This window comes from Xiphophorus couchianus, chromosome 4 (genome assembly GCF_001444195.1).
Source record: "Xiphophorus couchianus chromosome 4, X_couchianus-1.0, whole genome shotgun sequence".
Lineage (NCBI taxonomy): Eukaryota > Metazoa > Chordata > Actinopteri > Cyprinodontiformes > Poeciliidae > Xiphophorus > Xiphophorus couchianus.
In genome coordinates, this window is record NC_040231.1 from 12,604,397 (window position 1) to 12,628,244 (window position 23,848).

The window sequence follows — 23,848 nt, forward strand, 5'->3', positions numbered from 1 at the left end:
GGTGTGTGTGCGTGACTGTTTCTCCCCGTGTATGTCGGCTGCCTGGGTGGCTTGTGTTCCTGATTGCTCAACTGAGATCGTCAAGCCATCTACGGTCAATGGCTGGGATTGCGGTTGTTGTGGATGCTGGACCTACTAATGAAGCCATTCGTGTGTTCCTGCAGCATTGTTACGTTTCCACCTGGTTCACCAGATGATAAGCGCGGATCTCTGCTCTCGGGTAATCTACCTGCTGGGTGCATAGTTAAGGTATTTTCTCTTTCAGATACCTGATGACTGCACCATTTTGGAGCTGCAGCGCTCGGACGCTCTGCCGTCTGTGTGGATGGGCTGCTTGAATGGATCTGGAGTAGAAGGGGCAGCACGGCTTTTTTTTTTTTTTTTACAGAAAAGAGAAATTGTAAATAAAAGATTGTCCATAACTCCGTTTGTTTTCAGGTGCGTTTTATATGGAACTTTAGGCGGATCCCCTCTACTAGTCATGAAAAGCTTAAAGAAAATGGTGCTGCGATTAGGAGACCAGCAGCAGCTGGGGCGGAGGCCAGAATGAGCTGAAATGCAAACTGGAACTACTGACAGAATTTGGAGCGATCTTAGCATCAGAGGGAAGAGAGGGCTACGGCGGCCTGAGCGGGGAACTAACGGAACGAGCTAGTCACGACCCTGGAAATGCCAAGACTGACCGGCGATAGGAGGCGTGGTAAACATGAGTTAAAGGTACTGGTACGCTGACAGAGACGTAAAGCGAAGGGAGAATGAACGAGTCAGGAGCAGGTACGTCTTACCTAGACGACGCCCAATGGGCGCAGATGAAGCTGCGGGTTGATGAGGCTGACAAGCCAGCTGCGAGCCGAGATAGGTGGAGGTGAGCGTAGCGGTCTGATGCGACGTCCTCTCGGAGGTGAACTGGGAGAGACGATCAGGCAACGGATCGAGTCCATGGTGGGACGAGCAGGAAGAGCCGACGTGCATCGGAGCAGCCACGGCGGATCGTGGAGACACGAGACAACCAGCGCTTGCTGCGGGGGACCGCGCCAGTGAGCCGCAGCAGCCTATGGTGAGCCGGAGCGGGGAACCGGGCAGATAGCGGAGGACTGTGACGTCAACGAGGGGAGGACGGAAAATTCCGGCTCGTCGTCGCCGATGGAGGCCGAAGGAAGGCGTGATGAGGGCGGTTAGATTGGTGAGGAGTAGCGGGGAGTCGACAGGAGCGCAGCCGGCCGGTGAGGGACACTCCCTGGATCTGGGCGGACGGAAGGCAGCTGAAACTTGTTGACTAAATGTTGGAGAGGTAGGTAGGTTTCCGACCGAAGAAGATCAGGCTACAAGAGGATCATCATTAACTTTTTATTGCGTGTTTTCGTTCGTTGCGAACTCTGGAAAGGACTTTCGTTTCGTTTTTGCGCGCATTTTTTTGAACATTTCTGACGAAGACTTCATATTTTTTGAGAGACTGTCGATGGACATTAAAAAATAAAAATAAAAAAAAACAGAAAAAGGCGAGCAACAGATTGTACTTTTGTGTGTTTCTCATTTTGACACATTGTAATTTTGTGATGAATGTTGTCCTTTAAGTTGCAGAGCATTTCTTATTAATTTTTCTATGTATGTCCCTGTTTTATTTTTGTTTCATACTTTGGGTTTTTGTTTGTTCTGTGTTTTGGTTGTATTATGATGATTTTGTTTTATGATTTTATTTTTGGAAAGGATAAGTCTTTCTTACCCTTGAGGTTTGTTTGAAAAGGGGGACTGCTATATAATCAGCTCACTCGTTCTTAGTTTATTTTTTTTGATTTTTTCTTTCTTTTCTTATTTCTTTTATCTTTTAGATTACATAATTTTGTTTCGGTATTAGAAGGCTTACTCAATTTTTATTGAGATCTTTGGTGAAGATCTCAAAAGGGGGATTGTTAAGGAAAATGATTATTTAAGTGCTAAAATACTTACAACATGTGTAAAGGTATAGCCAACACTTTTATTTGGAACAGTTTTCTGTTGAGCATGTGGGAGCTGACAATAGCAGACATTTAAACAAGCAGGGCTTTTTTCCTCCCCCGCTGAAGACAGAGTAATAAATTTACATTCCGATAGGGGGCAAGAGACTTCGTGGCGCCTCTCCCCGTACCAGACGGAGATGAACGCGAAGTGGTCCGCCCTCTTACTTGGATAAAAACCAGACATCTGAGCTGCAATGAGGGGAGTTTCCAAGTTTCTCTGGGGGGCCGAAACAGGTCTCTGATTGGTTGAACAACAGAATGCCTTCGTTGCATAAATTAAAATACGGAAACACCTCTTTGTATAAGATGACGTGTAACGAGAAAGAGAGAGAGTTTTTTCCATCTTTTCTCCACGTGGGCGCCTTTGTCTGTCTGTGTGTTTCGTGTTTGTCTTTGTCTGTTGTTATTTTGTGATAAAATGCATATCTCTGTATCTCTGCAGCTTTGTTAACTGATTCATGCGTTGCTTTGTATGAATTAAACTCTGTGAGCTGTGACGTCAACACGCCTTGTTTAGTTTCGTTTTACAGCTGCGCTGCTCGCCGAGAAGAACCCGGCTGTGTTAAGGAAGAGACGAGCCAAACGTTTTGTTCAAAGTTTTAATAAATAATTCTTCCTTAATACAAACCAGTCCAGTTCATTTAGAGGTAAAGAAAATATCATCTGTCTGCAAGAAACAATATAAGGGATAAGTTATGCATTTGTCCCATGGTAAAGCCAACAATAGATCTTCTCCTGCTAATGACACATACAGGTAGTAAAACAAAACGTGTAGGTATATTTTTTCTCAAGAAGGGAAGGCAGCAGCTTGGAGAGGCAGATGTTTCGGTGAACGTGGCTTTTTAGGATCCCTTTACTGAACCAGGAAATAAACAAATGCTATAAACTTAAAGATCTACAAATCTTTGCAAAATACTATGTGATTGTGTAAGAAAGCCATTAAGATCTCTATCAAAATAGATTTCAAGATGCAATAAAACAGATCTCAAAACACAGATTAATGCCACATAAATGTACATAAAGACATAAATGTACTTTGATTCATTTTATCATGTAGTATTTCTATTCTAAATTGTGGATTAAAACTTGTGGATCCTCTATCCAGTGTGAATAACTTCACCGAATGAAGAACAAGCTTGTTTTATCAAACATTCACCAGACGCTGAAACACACCTGCAGTTTGTTGAAAATGAGGTGTTGACATTCACAAATGACATTGAAATAAAATCCAGTCCATCCAGTCCTGGTTTGAGGCGATTCCTCTGGATCCTATTGGAGGAAAAATATCCCAACTTCACAAGATGTGCTTTTATCTAAGCAGAGCTCTGTGGTTCCTCCTATTAGTCTGAAATATTTCACATTGAGGTCATTAAACCAAAGTTCAGATCTACCATAACTGACTGATTCCTGCTGGCCTCAGGTTTGCAACCAGCTTCTGAAACCAGTAACCTCTTCCCAGTGTCAGAATCTCACTGAGGAAGAAACTTCATTAGGTTTTCTATCACTTTAATGTTTCTGCTATAACTGATGGATATTTGCATATGAAATTAGTCAATAGAGTTTCATTTACAATTTTTATATCTTCGTGTTATGAGGTAGATCTCTGCCGGCTGGTGACAAAAACGTAGATCTTGGTCTCAAAATGTTTGGGCACCACACAGCAACATTAAACCCATCAGGGAAACATAAACTACATTTGCTTTGCATTGTCCTTTCATGATGACAGTGATATAGTATGATCCGATTAAATATTAGATTCTTGATTAATATGGGTTGTTGTACAATGTTTTAAGATCTTGTTCAGTGTGCCCCTTTTTAAGTTTGAGCCCCTGCCCCTCCAAAGGTCTTTGCACGGCCCTGTGTGCATGTGAGCAGATAAAACAGAGAAAAGACAAACAGTCCTTTGGTCCATAACAGAGTGTTCCTTATGAATTTCTTGTAACATTTCTTGTCTATAAAATCACAAGATTCATTGTTTCTTTTACAAAGGACATTTTAGTGACATTAGTCTTTTTCTTTTTTTCTATTTGTAACTTTAGTTAAATATGAGCAATCTGTCTTCAAAAACTCAATAAAGTTCACAGTTTCCTAACATTAAAGTCCAGACCGGATGTTTTCAAAGCATCCAAGTTTATAGAAAGCCAACAAGCTCACATATACATAAAACATGATTTTTAACACGTAAGCAACTCTTTATCTGCGAGCTGCACATGTGGTTTTTGTGTTAAACTTCTACAGGCTGTTCTTGAGAAAACATGCAGTTGTTTGTATTACTCAACTCCATGCACACCTGGAGCTTGATACAGTCTGCAGGGTCAGTGCTGGCATATTTATTTCCCGTCTCGTTTTACTACCTGTCTGTGCAGGTGAAGTTCTGTTGTTGGCTTTATTTCTTACAGGTACAGATCACATTTTCTCCATCTCTTAATGAACTGGACTGGTTTTGTCTGGTGAATGTTTGATAAAACAAGCTTGTTCTTCATTCGGTGAAGTTATTCACGCTGGATAGAGGATCCACGAGTTTTAATCCACAAGTTAGAAAAGAAATACTTCATGATAAAATTTATCAAATAAAAGTACATTTATGTGTTTATCTGCATTTATGTGGCATTAATCTTTGTTTTGAGATTTGTTTTATTGCATCTTGAAATCTATTTTAATAGAGATATTAATCGGTTCCTTACATAGATTTTACTATAAAATTTCCAGAGAACGTCTGTCATATTTAAACTTTTGAAAAGCAAATTGTAATTTCTGAGAAGTTTTACATGATAAACATGTAATTTACATTATAATTTCAACAGTGAAAGAAAATATATTATTGCTCTTCTTCCTTTATTTTGCAGCTAATTCTTATGTTGTTTTTTATGATAATTCTTTTTGTAGCTTTATGTGACTCTTTAAAAATTGTTAATTTTAAAATTAACAATGAATCTTTAACTTCAATAGAGGAAAAGTTTCTATCATTTTCATGTTAAATTTCTGGCAAACAGAAGCTACCATTAATTAGTTTGACCCATTTTTAAATATTTTCTTAAAACTTCTTTCATTTGAGATTTTTACTTTTAAATTGTTTTAATTATTGAACTTTTTGCTTATTTGTATCTTGATTAAAAATATGATATTTTTTATTATTTTTAAATTATTAGGACTCTATTATTTGTTAATTGCTGTATTATGTAACTTCTGTTTCATTAATTTTGTGCACAGCTCTTTGGGCTTGTTGGAGTTTAAAGTTCTCTAGAACTAAATCTGGAAGAGTAACTCCAGAGCTGCAGATTTTAGATGCTGTATGTTCATTTCTGATGGAAAATAAAGACAAAATCTTAATAAATAAATTACTTCTGGTGTTCCTCTTCATGTGATTTAAAACTCATGTCACGTTTTTAGACTCAGTTCAGGGAAAATATCAACTGAACAAACTGAACCATGAATGTAAAGACGATCAGCCAGGAAATGTTTCTTTTTCATTCATTTATTGATTTATTTTTCATTTTTCAGGTGAAGAGAAAGCTCCATTAGGGAGGTCAAGATCAGGTGAGAAAAAACAAAACTATTGATTTATTCTAATTCTACAAACATGTGGATCAAACTGATGAAGATAAAATTATAAATTTATATGTGAGAGGAAATTTGATGAGAATTTTATTTCATTATAGTTCATGTTTTATTGAATCCTAGTTACGGCTTTTATCCACCACAGGTATTCACACACATCCAAGATTGCAGTTGGTTTCTGACATGCCTTTATTCCAGCAAAAGAAATCACACCATAAATCATGTCGTTGTACACCGCTGCTCCACCAGTGTCGCCCTGTAGAAATATTTATATCAATATATTTATTTATGTTATAAACAGAAAAGTCTTCTAATCGCTGCAGAGAGATTTTGAAGAAGCAAACTCACACGACATATATCCCTGTTCGGTGCTGAAGCAAGGAATATATACCCATACGGCGGCATGATGACGGAAATACGAAAAACCTGCATGTTGACACATTGAAGATGTGCTGGAATAGGAGCATTGGGGGGCACTGTAGAGAAACATGAGAATCATTAACATGTTCTTCCCTCAACCTTCTCTGTAGAGACAGAAACAAAGATTTTATTCTCATAACTTCAATATTTCTCTCACATCGTTCATTATTGGGGCCGGCTGTTGTTGCTCCCTCTCCTGCCAGTTGAACAACATCGTCTCTAAAAAACAATAAGAATAAAATGTAAAAATACAAGATAACAATGTAGAAAATTAATTGTTATGAAGAACAATGAATGAACAGAAAATAAATCCATGAAGGACTTCATACACTGACACAGGAGTGTCCACCTCCAGTCCTCAGTGTGTCCTACGTCCTTTACATGTGTCTCTGGTCCAACACACCTGAGCTAAACAGGTTCTGGTTCTGCTGGTGGCCTGATTACCTGACTCAGGTGTGCTGAAGCAGAGGCAGCAGGATTGGAGGAGTGGAGACAGAAAACCTGAAGTCATGTTTTTGATCAGAGAAAGACTTACGCTTTAAGACGATAACTGCAGTCTGGTAGCCGAGCAACTTGGACATCTGTTACTGGTGTCTGAAGCTTCAGCAAAATGATGTCATGGTGCTGGCCGTAAATCTCAGGAACTTGTCGGATTACCTGAATGTACTGTATAACAGTCCGTGGATGAACTTTTAACATTGCTCTGTTAGTCCTGCAGAAAAGGTTAGATTATAATGAACAGACAGAAAACCTGATAATCTGCAGATAAAACTGTCTTCATGTTTCCTTCCTACCATCCATCCTCTGACTTCCAGCAGCGAGCCACAGTCAGGATCCACTGAGGGTGGATCAGAGATCCTCCACAGCGGCTCATATGAGTACCGTTACGTCTCTCCAGCCGAACATGATAAAGACGCTCACCTTCATCACAGTTTTGACCTCCAATGATTCTCTTCTGCAGAGAAACATCTGATTTCACTGAAACACCTGAAGAAGTTAAAGGAGGACTTTACTCAGAAATCAGGTGCAAACATGGCAACAAGAACAGAAAAAGGATAAACAGTAAAAGATTCAAAAGAATCTGTTTATATGCAAAGACATTTCAGTCTGAAACAGAATCAGAGGAAAGTTTGAGAGTCACAGAGAGCAGCAGCCTCATTGGAACCAGTGGAAATGTCTCCAGTGTCTCCAGTGTGTCCAACTCACACAGCCCCAGGAGCATCAGAACCTTCAGCAGAGCCATTGCTTGTCCAGCTTGCTGTGAATGTCTGCAGTCCTGCAGCAGCTTTTAATCTCTGTTCATAATTTCCTGTTGAAGAGAGACACCAATCACAGGACGGACAACCATCTGTGCTGTCATCTGCATACAAAGAAACTTTAATATCTCATCGTTCTAAAGAAACTTGGAAAAAAGTTCTTGTTCCATTGACAGATTATTTAACTAAAAACAAAAACTTTCTCCCTCTCATAACTAAAATAATCAACCAATGAAACAAAAGTTAATCAATATTAAGGAATTGACTCAAAAAAGCAGCTCATAAATTTTGCTGCACAACCTTACAGTGAGTTTTGCTCAAAGGAAAACTTGATTGTAAACTTGATGAAATAAAAATTATTTTTTGAAGAAAGAGCGACTCGTATTTGTTTTCATGTCAATGTTGTTTTTAAGAAAGAACTGTTTGGTTTCCAATCTACAAGCATTTACATCTGCCTTTGCTCCCAACAGTAAATGGCCCTCTACAAACCGATTCTTTTATTTTGAAAAAGATCAATATTACAGTGCTGGGTGGTAAAGAGCATTTGCATTTGTTGTAGATCTGAAATTACAACAAAAAATTAATCCTCACAGAGATTCACCCAATTAAATTAAAGCAATTTTGATTTTTAAACACAATTAAAAGAAAACTATGGTAAAATTTTAACAGATGTGATTCTATTAAAGACACAACTTCTTTCATCACCCATGATTCTTTGCTTTTACAGTTTTTCTTGATTGATCTGATACATTTGTGAACACAAGAGGCTGAACAGCAGGACATAAAGTTAAAGTGGCACATTTTGTTAACAAAAGGCTCAAACTGTGCCAAAACATTTAAAATATTAAATGTTTCATGACTGAGAAACAACCCCTGTTAGTACTTCAGACCTGCATTATATATATAACCCATTTCATGGGCAGTGGAGCTAATGTGCTAACAAAGATCAAGTTAAGGAAAAATCTGAATATAATTTTTTTTTAAGAAGTCCTGATGATACAATGTGAAAAACCAAAAGACTAATGTAACTAAAATGTCCTTTGTATAAGAATCTTGTGATTTTATAGACATGAAATGTTACAAGAAATTCATAAGGAACACTCTGTTATGGACAAAAGGACTCTTTGTCTTTGTTTTATCTGCTCACATGCACACGGCTGCAGGCTGAACATCTTTGAATATAAAGGGCTCGGCACCTTTATCTAGTTTGTCACAAAAGAAATAAACTATTAATAGTGCTACTGGTTTCAAACCAGTCCAGTTCATTTAGAGGTAAAGAAAATATCATCTGTCTGTAAGAAACAATATAGGGGATAATTTATGCATTTGTCCCATGGTAAAGCCAACAATAGATCTTCTCCTGCTAATGACACATACAGGTAGTAAAACAAAACGTGTAGGTATATTTTTTCTCAAGAAGGGAAGGCAGCAGCTTGGAGAGGCAGATGTTTCGGTGAACGTGGCTTTTTAGGATCCCTTTACTGAACCAGGAAATAAACAAATGCTATGAACTTAAAGATCTACAAATCTTTGCAAAATACTATCTGATTGTGTAAGAAAGCCATTAAGATCTCTATCAAAATAGATTTCAAGATGCAATAAAACAGATCTCAAAGCAAAAATTAAGCTCACATGAATCTACATAAAGACATAAATGTACTTTGATTAATTTTATCATGTAGTATTTCTATTCTAAATTGTGGATTAAAACTTGTGGATCCTCTATCCAGTGTGAATAACTTCACTGAATGAAGAACAAGCTTGTTTTATCAAACATTCACCAGACGCTGAAACACACCTGCAGTTTGTTGAAAATGAGGTGTTGACATTCACAAATGACATTGAAATAAAATCCAGTCCATCCAGTCCTGGTTTGAGGCGATTCCTCTGGATCCTATTGGAGGAAAAATATCCTAACTTCACAAAATGTGCTTTTATCTAAACGGAGCTCTGTGGTTCCTCCTATTAGTCTGAAATATTTCACATTGAGGTCATTAAACCAAAGTTCAGATCTACCATAACTGACTGATTCCTGCTGGCCTCAGGTTTGCAACCAGCTTCTGAAACCAGTAACCTCTTCCCAGTGTCAGAATCTCACTGAGGAAGAAACTTCATTAGGTTTTCTATCACTTTAATGTTTCTGCTATAACTGATGGATATTTGCATATGAAATTAGTCAATAGAGTTTCATTTACAATTTTTATATCTTCGTGTTATGAGGTAGATCTCTGCCGGCTGGTGACAAAAACGTAGATCTTGGTCTCAAAATGTTTGGGCACCACACAGCAACATTAAACCCATCAGGGAAACATAAACTACATTCGCTTTGCATTGTCCTTTCATGATGACAGTGATATAGTATGATCCGATTAAATATTAGATTCTTGATTAATATGGGTTGTTGTACAATGTTTTAAGATCTTGTTCAGTGTGCCCCTTTTTAAGTTTGAGCCCCTGCCCCTCCAAAGGTCTTTGCACGGCCCTGTGTGCATGTGAGCAGATTAAACAGAGAAAAGACAAACAGTCCTTTGGTCCATAACAGAGTGTTCCTTATGAATTTCTTGTAACATTTCTTGTCTATAAAATCACAAGATTCATTGTTTCTTTTACAAAGGACATTTTAGTGACATTAGTCTTTTTCTTTTTTTCTATTTGTAACTTTAGTTAAATATGAGCAATCTGTCTTCAAAAACTCAATAAAGTTCACAGTTTCCTAACATTAAAGTCCAGACCGGATGTTTTCAAAGCATCCAAGTTTATAGAAAGCCAACAAGCTCACATATACATAAAACATGATTTTTAACACGTAAGCAACTCTTTATCTGCGAGCTGCACATGTGGTTTTTGTGTTAAACTTCTACAGGCTGTTCTTGAGAAAACATGCAGTAGTTTGTATTACTCAACTCCATGCACACCTGGAGCTTGATACAGTCTGCAGGGTCAGTGCTGGCATATTTATTTCCCGTCTCGTTTTACTACCTGTCTGTGCAGGTGAAGTTCTGTTGTTGGCTTTATTTCTTACAGGTACAGATCACATTTTCTCCATCTCTTAATGAACTGGTCTGGTTTCGTCTGGTGAATGTTTGGTTAAAACAAGCTTGTTCTTCATTCGGTGAAGTTATTCACACTGGATAGAGGATCCAAAGAAATAAAAAAATGCTATGAACTTAAAGATCTACAAATCTCTGCAAAATACTATCTGATTGTGTAAGGAACCCATTAATATCTCTATCAAAATAGATTTCAAGATGCAATAAAACAGATCTCATAACAAAGATTAATGCCACATAAATGCACATAAAGACATAAATGTACTTTTATTTGATATATTTTATCATGAAGTATTTCTATTCTAACTTGTGGATTAAAACTTGTGGATCCTCTATCCAAAAATCATGTTTTATGTATATGTGAGCTTGTTGGCTTTCTATAAACTTGGATGCTTTGAAAACATCCGGTCTGGACTTTAATGTTAGGAAACTGTGAACTTTATTGAGTTTTTGAAGACAGTTTGCTCATATTTAACTAAAGTTACAAATAGAAAAAAAGAAAAAGACTAATGTCACTAAAATGTCCTTTGTAAAAGAAACAATGAATCTTGTGATTTTATAGACAAGAAATGTTACAAGAAATTCATAAGGAACACTCTGTTATGGACCAAAGGACTGTTTGTCTTTTCTCTGTTTTATCTGCTCACATGCACACAGGGCCGTGCAAAGACCTTTGGAGGGGCAGGGGCTCAAACTTAAAAAGGGGCACACTGAACAAGATCTTAAAACATTGTACAACAACCCATATTAATCAAGAATCTAATATTTAATCGGATCATACTATATCACTGTCATCATGAAAGGACAATGCAAAGCGAATGTAGTTTATGTTTCCCTGATGGGTTTAATGTTGCTGTGTGGTGCCCAAACATTTTGAGACCAAGATCTACTTTTTTGTCATCAGCTGGCAGAGATCTACCTCATAACACGAAGATATAAAAATTGTAAATGAAACTCTATTGACTAATTTCATATGCAAATATCCATCAGTTATAGCAGAAACATTAAAGTGATAGAAAACCTAATGAAGTTTCTTCCTCAGTGAGATTCTGACACTGGGAAGAGGTTACTGGTTTCAGAAGCTGGTTGCAAACCTGAGGCCAGCAGGAATCAGTCAGTTATGGTAGATCTGAACTTTGGTTTAATGACCTCAATGTGAAATATTTCAGACTAATAGGAGGAACCACAGAGCTCCGTTTAGATAAAAGCACATTTTGTGAAGTTAGGATATTTTTCCTCCAATAGGATCCAGAGGAATCGCCTCAAACCAGGACTGGATGGACTGGATTTTATTTCAATGTCATTTGTGAATGTCAACACCTCATTTTCAACAAACTGCAGGTGTGTTTCAGCGTCTGGTGAATGTTTGATAAAACAAGCTTGTTCTTCATTCGGTGAAGTTATTCACACTGGATAGAGGATCCACAAGTTTTAATCCACAATTTAGAATAGAAATACTACATGATAAAATGAATCAAAGTACATTTATGTCTTTATGTACATTTATGTGGGATTAATCTTTGTTTTGAACTTCTCAGCATTCAAGTGCCTTTTTACAGGGGATAAACGGCACGTGGGCGTTTTTATAAAACCTTTTATTTGTTCAACCACACATAATTAAAATACACACAACAGTAACATAAAGCATAGAGACTATCATGTAGACTTGATCTCCCACACTTTGAAAACCTCTGGGCTTCACTGAAGATCAAGTTTTATATTTTGTCCTTTATTATGTAATGATTGATTGGAACATGTCATGTTTATTTCAAGGCTGATTGAGAGTAACATTTGCTTTTGTTTAATATTTTAAATGTGGCATAGTTTGAGCCTTTTGATAACAAAATGTGTCACTTTGACTTTAAGTGCTGCTGTTCAGCCTCTTGTGTTCCCAAATGTATCAAAGCAATCAAGAAAAACAGTAAAAGCAAAGAATCATGGGTGATGAAAGAGGGCTGTGTCTTTAATAAAGAGAATAACTTAAGTTAAAATTTTACCATAGTTTTCTTTTAAATGTGTTTTAAAAATCAGAATTGTTTTCATTTAATTAGGCGAATTTCTGAGTTTAAATTTTGCATTTACAACAAATGCAAATGCTCTTTACCACCCCGCACTGTAATATTGTTCTTTTTCAAAATAAAAGAACAACAAATAAATAAAAGAAGCAAACCCTTTTCTGTTTTTAAAGAGGATCATTTTCACAGCTCATCAATAAACAAAATGATTCTAGTTTCAGGAGCAAAGGCAGATGTGAATTCTAGTAGATTGGAAACCAAATAGTTTTTCTTAAAAAAAAACATCAATCTGAAAACAAAGACAAGTCGCTCTTTCTTCAGACAATTTGTTTTATTTCATCAAGTTTATAATCACGTTTTACCGTGAGCAAAACTCACTGCAAGCTTGTGCACTGCAAAAACAGAAAATTTCCCAATTATTCTATATTCTAGTTCAAATCTCTCAGCTAATTTGAGATAAAGCAAAACTAATTTACACGTCACCTGTCAGCGAAATATAGGATCTGCTTGTTTTGAGTCAATTCCTTAATATTTATGGAAAAGTTAATTTTTCATTGGTTGATTATTTAAGTTATAAGAGGGGAAAATGTTTTATTATTAGTGAAATAATCTGTCCATGCAACAAGAACTTTATTCAAGTTTCTTTAGAACAATGAGATGTTAAAGTTTCTCTGTATACAGATGACAGCGCAGATCAGTTTCTGTTCTGTGATTGGTGGCTTTCTTTCCAACAGGAAATTGTGAAGAGAGATTAAAAGCTGCTGCAGGACTGCAGACATTCACAGGAAGCTGGACCAGCAATGGCTCTGCTGAAGGTTCTGCTGCTGCTGCTGCTGGGGCTGGGTGAGTTGGAAACACTGGAGACATTGGAGACACTGGAGACACTTCCACTGGTTCCAGTATGGCTGCTGCTCTCTGTGACTCTCAAACTTCCCTCTGATTCTGTTTCAGACTGAAACTTCTTTGCATATAAACAGATTCTTTTTTTATCTTTTACTGTTTATCCTTTTTCTGTTCTTGTTGCCATGTTTGCACCTGATTTCTGAGTAAAGTCCTCCTTTTTCTTCTTCGGGTGTTACAGTGAACTCAGATGTTTCTCTGCAGAAGAGAATCATTGGAGGTCAAAACTGTCCTGACACGGAGCGTCTTTATCACGTTCGGGTGGAGAGCAGCAATGGTACTCATATGAAGCGCTGTGGAGGATCTCTGATCCACCCTGAGTGGATCCTGACTGCAGCTCACTGCTGGAAGTTGGAGCCAGGATGGTAGGAAAGAGACATGAAGACAGTTTTATCTGCAGATGATCAGGTTTTCTGTCTGTTCATTATAATCTAAATTTTTCTGAAGGATTACTGTTGCAATGCTAAAAGTTCATCCACGGACTGCTGGGCGGCAGAGCCAGGTAATCCAACGTCCTATGATGTACAACTTCCAGCATGACATCTTTTTGCTGAGACTTGAGACACCAGTAACAGATGTCCCACTTGCTCGGCTACCAGACTGCAGTTATCGGCTTAAAGTGTAAGTCTTTCTCTGATCAAAAACATGACTTCAGGTTTTCTGTCTCCACTCCTCCAGTCCTGCTGCCTCTGCTTCAGCACACCTGAGTCAGGTAATCAGGCCACCAGCAGAACCAGTACCTGTTTAGCTCAGGTGTGTTGGACCAGAGACACATGTAAAGGACACAGGACACACTGAGGACTGTAGGTGGACACTCCTGTGTCAGTGGATGAAGTCCAGATTTATTTTCTGTTCTTTCATTGTTCTTCATAATAATTAATTTTCTACATTGTTATCTTGTATTTTTACATTTTATTCTTGTTGTTTTTTAGAGGCGATGTTGTTCAACTGGCAGGAGAGGGAGCAACAACAGTCAGCCACCGTAAATTGCGATGTGAGAGAAATTTTGAAGTTATGAGAATAAAATATTTATTCCTGTCTTTACAGAGAAGGTCGAGTGAAGAACATGTTTATGATTCTCATGTTTCTGTACAGTAATCGGTGCTGCTATTCCAGCACATCTTCAGTGTGTCGACATGAGAGTTGATCAGGTTTCCCAATTCCATGAGGCATTTGGGAATTTATTCCATGTTAAAGCACCGAACAAGGATGTATGCTATGTAAGTTTGTTTCTTCAATATCTCTTTACAGCGATTAGAAGATTTTTCTGTTTCACAACATTAATAAATATATTGATATAAATTTTTCTACAGGGCGACACTGGTGGAGCAGCGATGTACAACGACATGATTTATGGTGTGATTTCTTTTGTTGAAGCAAACTCTGCATGTCAGGAACCAGCTATGATCTTGGATGTGTGTGAATACCTGTGGTGGATAAAAGCAGCACTGGGATTCAATAAAACATAAACTATCATGAAATAAAATTCTCATCAAATTTCCTCTCACATATAATTTTATAGTTGTATCTTCATCAGTTTGATCCACATGTTTGTAGAATTAGAATAAATTAATTGTTTTGTGTTTGTCTCACCTGATCTTGACCTCCCTAATGGAGCTTTCTCTGCCTCAGAAATGAAAAATAAATCAATAAATGCATGAAAAACAAACATTTCCTGGTTGATCGTCTTTACATTCATGGATCAGTTTGTTCAGTTGATATTTTCCCTGAACTGAGTCTAAAAATGTGACACGAGTTTTAAATCACATGAAGAGGAACATCAGAAGTAATTTATTTATTAAGATTTTGTCTTTATTTTACATTAGAAATGAACATCCAGCATCTAAACTCTGCAGCTCTGGAGTTACTCTTCCTGATTAAAGAACTGATTTATTCCTGATTTCAATAATTAAAACCAATTTCAAAGTCAAAATCTGGAGTGAAAGAAGTTTTAAGAAAATATTTAAAAACAGGTCAAACTAATTAATGGTAGCTTCTGGTTGCCACAAATTTAACATAAAAATGATAGAAAATTTTCCTCTTTTGCATTTAAAGTGTCATTGTTAATTTAATTTTTTTTTTCATTTTAACACTTTTTATAGTATTATAATTCTTCCATGGCTTACATAAAGCCATAAAAAAGAATTACTATAAAAACATTAACATTAAAATCACCTGCAAAATAAAGAAGGAAGTGCAAAAATATATTTTTTCTCACTGTTGAAATTAAAATCTAAGTTATATGTTTATTATGTAAAACTTCTGAGCATTCAAGTGCCTTTTTACAAGGGATAAACGGCACGTGGGAGTTTTTATAAAATCTTTTATTTGTTCAACCACACATAAATAAAATAAACACAACAGTAACATAAAGCATAGAGACTATCATGTAGACTTGATCTCCCACACTTTGAAAACCTCTGGGCTTCAATGAAGATCAAATTTTATATTTTGTCCTTTATTATGTAATGATTGATTGGAACATGTCATGTTTATTTCAAGGCTGATTGAGAGTAACATTTGCTTTTGTTTAATATTTTAAATGTGGCACAGTTTGAGCCTTTTGCTAACAAAATGTGTCACTTTGACTTTAAGTGCTGCTGTTCAGCCTCTTGTGTTCACAAATGTATCAAAGCAATCAAGAAAAACAGTAAAAGCAAAGAATCATGGGCGATGAAAGAGGTCTGTGTCTTTAATAAAAAAAAGAATTGCTTCAGTTAAAATTTTACCATAGTTTTCTTTTAAATGCGTTTTACAAATCAGAATTGTTTTTATTTAATTGGGTGAATTTCTGTGAGTTTAATTTATTTTCTTGTAATTTTGCATTTACAACAAATGCTCTTCACCACCCAGCACTGTGATATTGTTCTTTTTCAAAATAAAAGAAGCAAACCCTTTTTCTGTTTTAATAGAGGGTCATTTTTACAGCTCATCAATAAACAAAATGATTCTAGTTTCAGGAGCAAAGATAGATCTGAATTCTTGTAGATTGGAAACCAAACAGTTTTTAAAGCATGAAAACACCTGATGAGAACGATAAGTTAACTATTTGGATCAGATCATTAGGCAGGACTGTCTTAAAGAAATATGTAGGTAGGACATCCAGACAGCAGGAACTTGAGCTTATTTGACCTATAATTTCTTCTAAGGTTTTATAATTAAGTAGTTGAAATTGGGTAGTTTTTTTTTTCTGCACTTATGTTGTTGTAACAAAACATTCAGACACAGAAACACACCTGCAGTTTTTGAGAAAAAAAAGTTTTCTCCCCTCCAGGGGCTCTTTTGTGGGCTCTAGTGTCCCTTAAATGAAAGTAGCCTGACAGTAAAGGGGGAAGGAAGGCATGCGGCAAATATCGCCGGATCCAGGAATCGAACCCGCAACGGACACGTCGAGGACTCAAGGCCTCCAAACGTGGGTCGCGCTATCCCACAGCACGCCCGAAAGTTTTATTTTAAAAGAAATTGATCTGGAAAAATTTAGCCTGATTTTGTAACATTGACACCAGTTCTGGTGCATGTAACAATGACATTGATTTTCTTTGCTGTTCTTTAACCATGATTTGTCTCTGGTTTTAGCTACTGAAGCAGTGGAAGTGAACGCAACAGTGCAGGCTGCGTTGGCCTCACTTCCAAATATTTAATTAACATTAACAGCCGCCTCGTTTGGCTCAGAACTTTTCTCTTTGCAGATGAAGAAGGTTGTTTACAGCAAAGCCATAGTCGGCTGGTCCCAGGTGACGGTCAGTGTTGTCCGCCAGTAATAGCAGAAGAAAGGCCAAGTCTTCTTCTTAACTCCTTGCCTAACTCCTTGCCTAAATCCAGCCATTCTAGTGTTAAAGGTGCAGATGGCTCTGAGTCACCAGGAACTGAGAAATAAATAATAAAATTCACATGTCAAAGAAAATGGAAAAAATATCAAATATAAAACAGTTCACACCTAAATCAATGTGATTTAAAAAAAAAAAAAAAAGATTAAAAAGGTGCTGTACGCTCTTTCCACCACTAGGGGGCACTAACGACTTGCACTCTGCATTTTCACACTTTCTAACTCAACACGGGCAAAAAACTTGTACATTTATTCATCCTCCTGACACATTTTGCGTCAGTGTCGTCTTTCACAAAAGATATTTTAGTGAAAGAGCCAGCAAAAGCTTACAGCACCTGGTGGGAGTCGCTGGACCGGCGGCCTACTCCTAAAGTATGCTCCGCTGATGAGGGTAATGGATGACAGCTGAGGATGATGATGACACCACCGCACTCCAACCGGAACCTGTCGCCATCTGGTGGTAAGAGGTGGAAAATGCGCACAGGAAAAAACCCCACCAAGAAAACCAGAGAACCCCGGAACATAAATCCGTTTTCAGATGTATGATGTAAGATCTGTTATTGAATGGCATTAGCTCCAGTTCACACTCCAGACCAAATGGTGGCGGTATTGCACACTTTCAGTTTTTTTTAAAACCGCCATGAAAAGAAGAACAGCCATGAAGCCAGAGAAGATAAGATATGATGTTCATATTATTAATTTTTACTCGCATAATATTGCCTTAAAAGTAGAGAGGGCCTCAGTAGCCTGATGTGTTTGCAGTACTGTAGTGTGTATGAAGCATGTAATGTACAAAGTGGCAAAGCAGAATAATAAGAAATTAAGTTACTAAAAAGTACTACTTCATTAACAATTATAATAAACCAAAAGTGTAATTGTAGCATACTGTAATCACACTACTAATATATAAAATATGTAATGCCAATATACTTAAAATACATTGTAAGTATATTTTAAATGTAATTCAATCACAAAAATAGTACACTCAAAATATACTAATCAAGAACTTTTATATTACATTAAAATCAATATACTTAAAGTACACTAATTTTAACATAAGTTGTCAAAAAAGTACATTGATGTACACTTAGTACACTTTAAATTGTGCTTTGGTACAATTTAAATGCTATTAAAATACATTAAGCACAAATTTAGTTGTTCCAAAATATCAACTAATCCTAAGTGAACTTGAAGTATATATGATTAGTCTGACTTAAAGTATCCTTGAATTATTTGACCAGCTCATTATGCTAACCGGTGCAGCCATCTCATTGGACATTTAAGCAAGAAGCTTGCTGAACAGCGTTCAATGATTGGTCGGCAGGTGTTATAAGCTTTTGCTGGCTCTTTTACTAAAATATATGTGTGAAGGATGATGCTGTAGTAAAAATGTACCAGAGCAGAGATATGAAGAAATGTAGAGAGGGTTTGTTTGAGTTAAATAGTGTGAAAATGCAAGAGTCTTTAGTGCCCTCTGGCGGTGGTGAAGGATTAAAGCACCTGGTATAGCACCAGGTTCCACCGCCAGAGGGCACTAACAACTCTGGACCTCAACATATTCTCACTTTGTAACTCAGCGCGGATTAAAGCTAAATATATTCATACATCTGACACCTGTTGGTTTAGTTCTATCACAATACCAAATAGATTTTTGCTAATTTTGTTGTTTCAAAAAATAAACATTTAGTATCAGAAAGGTACTGGTTTCTTTATTTGTCAACAATAATGTAACATTGTGGATCTTGTTAATTACAAAAAGTTTGCTTGGTTTTAGGTTTTTACAGTTTATAGAGAAAAAGCTCAAAGAAAAAGAGCAGATTTCTGAAATGTTTTAATTTTAGCTAATTTTTTAGGGTAAGAACCTGCTGGCAATATTACAGTACTTTCTATGAATTTTACAACTTCTAATATTTCCACAGTGAATTTTTGTGGTTTCAACATTTCATAAAAGTAAAACTGACGTGAAATTTGTATTTCTTGAGTTATGTTAATTAAATGGTTTTTTACAGTAACGTAATGCTTTGGATTCTGTAACTGTTAGCATTTTACAATTTTTTATCATAAATTTGACAAATTTTAAAAAAAAACTGTACAGTTTAGGAAGGCAGTGGCTAGGCTACTAAAATGCACATGGTATTTGATTTAATCATGTTTTTGAGATTAATAATGAGGTGATTGACTGAGCAGGTGAAAAGAAAAGAATCTTCTAGTTTGAATTTACACCAAAGTTCATCACAGTGCATTTTATGCTTTGTTTTAATTTTAAAGACTGATGATTACAGCTCACAGATTTTTAAATGAACATGATTCATTATTAATTCTAATTTCGTGTGACAAACTAAACTGAGGTTTTCTGTTAGATATTAGGCACAGAGACATTTGTAGACATGTGGTTTTAACTTTATTTCCTCCATGTAGAAAACTATTTCCATATAGAGGAAATTATGTTCCACATGGAGGAAAAGGTTTTCAATTTTGAATAACTTAACACGTATTCATAAAATAATATTATTTTATTTTGTTTGATAAAAGATCAAACAGAAAATTATAACAGTTTTTATATATTTCAACATAAAATGCTTCACAAATGAAACAAATGTTTTGCACCATCAGAAACTCCTCTGATTCTGTGTATCAGTGTAACGATGTATCCTGGCTGCTTCGCCTCATCAACGTTTATTAAAATTGTAATTTCCTTGTCTACAATATTCACAAGCAACATGATGGGTAAAAATCCTCAACACAGTCTTGAAAATATGCTGATAAATGTTGATACATTTGTCTCAATGTTCAAGAGACCAATGAGACGTTTAGGGAGGACGCGGCCTCTAGAGCCTGAGTCCATTAGAAAACTTGTTATAATGGTGAATTTCAAGGTGTGAGATTTGTTTCAGTATATTTCTGGAAATATATTGGCCATCTTTATCAATTTACAACAAAATGAATTTTATGAATTATTTAAAAATCAAATCAGAAGAACATTAAAAATACACCAGTTTCCGTATATTTTTTTCTAGAAATATTTAGTTTTTGGCACTAAAATGAAGTGAATAGTCACAATAAAATCATTTTTACATTTTGATCAAGCACATTTAAAATACTCATTTCAACAGTTTTGTTTTTTTTTTTTGCTTCTTAATTTTGCATAGAAAATTAATAAAATAGTAAACAAGAGCTTGTTTGTTTACTATAACAAATTTGCGTGTGACAAACTAAACTGAGGTTTTCTGTTAGATATTAGGCACAGAGACATTTGTAGACATGTGGTTTTAACCTTATTTCCTCCATGTGGAAAACTATTTTCATATAGAGGAAATTATGTTCCACATGGAGGAAAAGGTTTTCAATTTTGAATAACTTAACACGTAAAGTTACAACCAGATATTTACATACAACAACATATATTTTTTATCACATCTGAAGTTAAATCAGACTAAAACTCTCTTGTTTTATGTCAGAATTACTGAAGTTATTTCTATTTGCTAAATGCCAGAAAACTTGGCGAAAACATTTTTTAGAAATTGTTTTGAAACTTTCCTCCTATTCAAAAGTTTACATACATTTAGTCAGTATCACAGATAACTGTCTCTGACTTGGGTAAAAACGTTGTGGGTTTCCTTCCACAAACCTCAGATTGATTCACTGACACATTTGAGTTAATTTGAGTCACACCAAATCTAAAACACACTGATTTCTTTTTTGACACGATGAGAAACTCAGAAGAAATCAGTCAAACTATCAGGAAGAGAAATGAAGTTTACAACCTCATATGTATCAGTATTTATGCAGGTTATGTAAATACTCTTCTCCTCGCTGAGTTACAGAAAATGATGGGTCACAGATTTTGCTGCAGCACCTGCCCTGCTCAGCACGGATAAAAGCCGTTTGCTGGTTTCCTGACATTTTCTATCTCCAGGCTGCAGGTGTGTGCAGACAAAACATGAAGGATGTTATAAATTAAATTGAAAACTAAATAAAATAATGAAACCAAAGTATCATACCTGGGTTCTACTCTCTGTAAAAATTATTTTTGCAACTTGCTTTAACGGTTTTACGTTGTATATACAAAAATCAGCAAAATGTTTTAATTTTAGCTAATTTTTTAGGGTAAGAACCTGCTGGCAATATTACAGTACTTTCTATGAATTTTACAACTTCTAATATTTCCACAGTGAAGTTTTGTGGTTTCAACATTTCATAAAAGTAAAACTGACATAAAATTTATATTTCTTGAGTTATGATAATTAAATGTTTTTTACGGTAACATAATGCTTTGGATTCTGTAACTGTTAGCATTTTACAATTTTTACCGTAAATTTGACAGATTTTTAAAACTTTTCTTCATTGTAGGTAGTGGCTAGGCTACTAAAATGCACATGGTATTTGATTTAATCATGTTTTTGAGATTAATAATGAGGTGATTGACTGAGCAGGTGAAAAGAAAAGCATCTTCCAGTTTGAATTTACACCAAGGTTCATCACAGTGCATTTTATACCATCCATCCATCCATCCATCTTCTTCCGCTCATCCGGGGTCGGGTTGCGGGGTTAGCAGGTAACCCCTGAAGGGAGGCCCAGACTTCCCTCTCCCCGGCCACTTCTTCCAGCTCTTCCAGGGGAATCCCGAGGCGTTCCCAGGCCAGCCGAGAAACATAGTCCCTCCAGCGTGTCCTGGGTCTTCCCCGGGGCCTCCTCCCGGTGGGATGTGCCCGGAACACCTCACCAGGGAGGCGTCCAGGAGGCATCCTGACCAGATGCCCAAGCCACCTCAACTGGCTCCTCTCGATGTGAAGGAGCAGCGGCTCTACTCTGAGTCCCTCCCGGATGACTGAGCTTCTCACCCTATCTCTAAGGGAGAGCCCAGCCACCCTACGGAGAAAACCCATTTGGGCCGCTTGTATCCGCGATCTCGTTCTTTCGGTCATGACCCAAAGCTCATGACCATAGATGAGGGTGGGAACGTAGATCGACCGGTAAATCGAGAGCTTTGCTTTTTGGCTCAGCTCTCTCTTCACCACGACGGACCGGTACAGCGCCCGCTTGACGGCAGACGCTGCGCCAATCCACCTGTCGACCTCCCTCTCCCTTCTTCCCTCATTCGTAAACAAGATCCCGAGATACTTGAACTCCTCCACTTGGGGCAGTACACGCCCCCTGGCCCGGAAAAGGCACTCTACCCTTTTCCGGCTCAAGACCATGGCCTCGGATTTGGAGGCACTGATCCTCATCCCGGCCGCTTCACACTCGGCTGCGAACCGCTCCAGCGAGAGCTGCAGATCACGACCCGATGAAGCCAAAAGGACCACATCGTCTGAAAAAAGCAGAGATGAGATCCTGAGGCCACCAAATCGGATCCCCTCAACACCTTGGCTGCGCCTAGAAATTCTGTCCATGAAAGTGATGAACAGAATCGGTGACAAAGGGCAGCCCTGGCGGAGTCCAACTCTCACCGGAAACGAGCCCGACTTACTGTCGGCAATGCGGACCAGACTCTGACACCGGTCATACAGGGACCTGACAGCCCGTATCAAAGGGCCCGGTACCCCATACTCCCGGAGAACCCCCCCACAGGGCTCCCCGAGGGACACGGTCGAACGCCTTCTCCAAGTCCACAAAACACATGTAGACTGGTTGGGTGAACTCCCGTGCACCCTCCAGGACCCTGCCGAGGGTGTAGAGCTGGTCCAGTGTTCCACGACCAGGACGAAAACCACACTGCTCTTCCTGAATCCGAGGTTCGACTATCCGACGGACCCTCCTCTCCAGGACCCCTGAATAGACCTTGCCAGGGAGGCTTAAGAGTGTGACCCCTCTATAATTGGAGCACACCCTCCGGTCCCCCTTTTTGAACACCTTATAGTGGTGGAGGGGTTTGAGTGTCCCAATAATCCTAGGAGCTATGCTGTCTGGGGCTTCATGCCCCTGGTACGGTCACTCAAGGCAGACAGGTCCTAGGTGAGGGACCAGACAAAGCGCAGCCCAAAGACCCCAATGATGAATGAAAATCTTGGACTTGGTGTTCCCTTGCCCGGACGCGAGTCACCGGGGCCCCACTCTGGAGCCAGGCCTGGAGGGGGGGGGCACGATGGCGAGCGCCTGGTGGCCGGGCTTTTACCCATGGGGCCCGGCTGGGCTCAGCCCAAAGAGGAAACATGGGTCCCCCCTCCCATGGGCCCACCACCCGTGGGAGGGCCAAAGGGGTCGGGTGCATTGTGTGATGGGTGGCGGCCAAGGGCGGGGACCCTGGCGGTCCGATCCTCGGTTGCAGAAGCTGGCATTTTATACTTTGTTTAAATTTTAAAGTTTTAATTTTAGGGCGTGCCGTGGTAGCGTAGTGGTTAGCGCGACCCGTATTTGGAGGCCTTGAGTCCTCGACGCGACCGTTGCTGGTTCGACTCCCGGACCCGACGTCATTTGCCGCATGTCTTCCCCGTTTCCTGTCAATCTACTGTCATGTAAGGGACACTAGAGCCCACATAAAGACCCCTGGAGGTGTAAAAAAAAGCTTTAGTTTTACAGCTCACAGATTTTTAAATGAACATAATTCATTGTTGGTCCTTTAGTCTTGCAGAAGAGGAAATCTTATGTCCAGTGAAACCAGTTTCCTGCACTTTGCTGCAGTTAGAGAGTAAAACAGAGGTGTGAGCCAAGAACCATTTCAAGACATTTGTGAGCTTTAAGCACAAATACTCTGTTTGATCCCCAAAATAACAAAAGGATCTGACTTTACAGGAAAAATAAATATTGTTTTGAGTATTTATTAGCACAGTTCCATGATTACATCTTGCCATGTTGTCTGGTTGTTTACCTTTGCAGATTTAGTTTG

The 23,848-nt window shown here is 37.9% G+C and overlaps 3 protein-coding genes across 3 annotated transcripts in view; 1 reads left to right on the forward strand and 2 right to left on the reverse strand.

Moving 5' to 3' along the window:
- Positions 1 to 23,848, reverse strand: part of LOC114143488 (anionic trypsin-1-like) — a 102,944-nt gene that overhangs the window by 40,934 nt on the left and 38,162 nt on the right. The gene's annotated exons all lie outside the window — the stretch shown is intronic.
- LOC114143497 (trypsin-like) lies at positions 5,455 to 7,301 on the reverse strand. The gene is made up of 6 exons (XM_028015579.1): positions 7,182 to 7,301; positions 6,770 to 6,962; positions 6,511 to 6,687; positions 6,133 to 6,194; positions 5,904 to 6,031; positions 5,455 to 5,811 (listed from the first exon to the last, which is right to left on the reverse strand). The coding sequence occupies exons 1-6, from the start codon at positions 7,216 to 7,218 to the stop codon at positions 5,665 to 5,667; spliced, it is 744 nt and encodes a 247-aa protein (XP_027871380.1). The 5' UTR covers positions 7,219 to 7,301; the 3' UTR covers positions 5,455 to 5,664.
- LOC114143485 (trypsin-4-like) lies at positions 13,065 to 14,861 on the forward strand. The gene is made up of 6 exons (XM_028015563.1): positions 13,065 to 13,139; positions 13,369 to 13,561; positions 13,644 to 13,817; positions 14,129 to 14,190; positions 14,292 to 14,416; positions 14,510 to 14,861. The coding sequence occupies exons 1-6, from the start codon at positions 13,097 to 13,099 to the stop codon at positions 14,663 to 14,665; spliced, it is 753 nt and encodes a 250-aa protein (XP_027871364.1). The 5' UTR covers positions 13,065 to 13,096; the 3' UTR covers positions 14,666 to 14,861.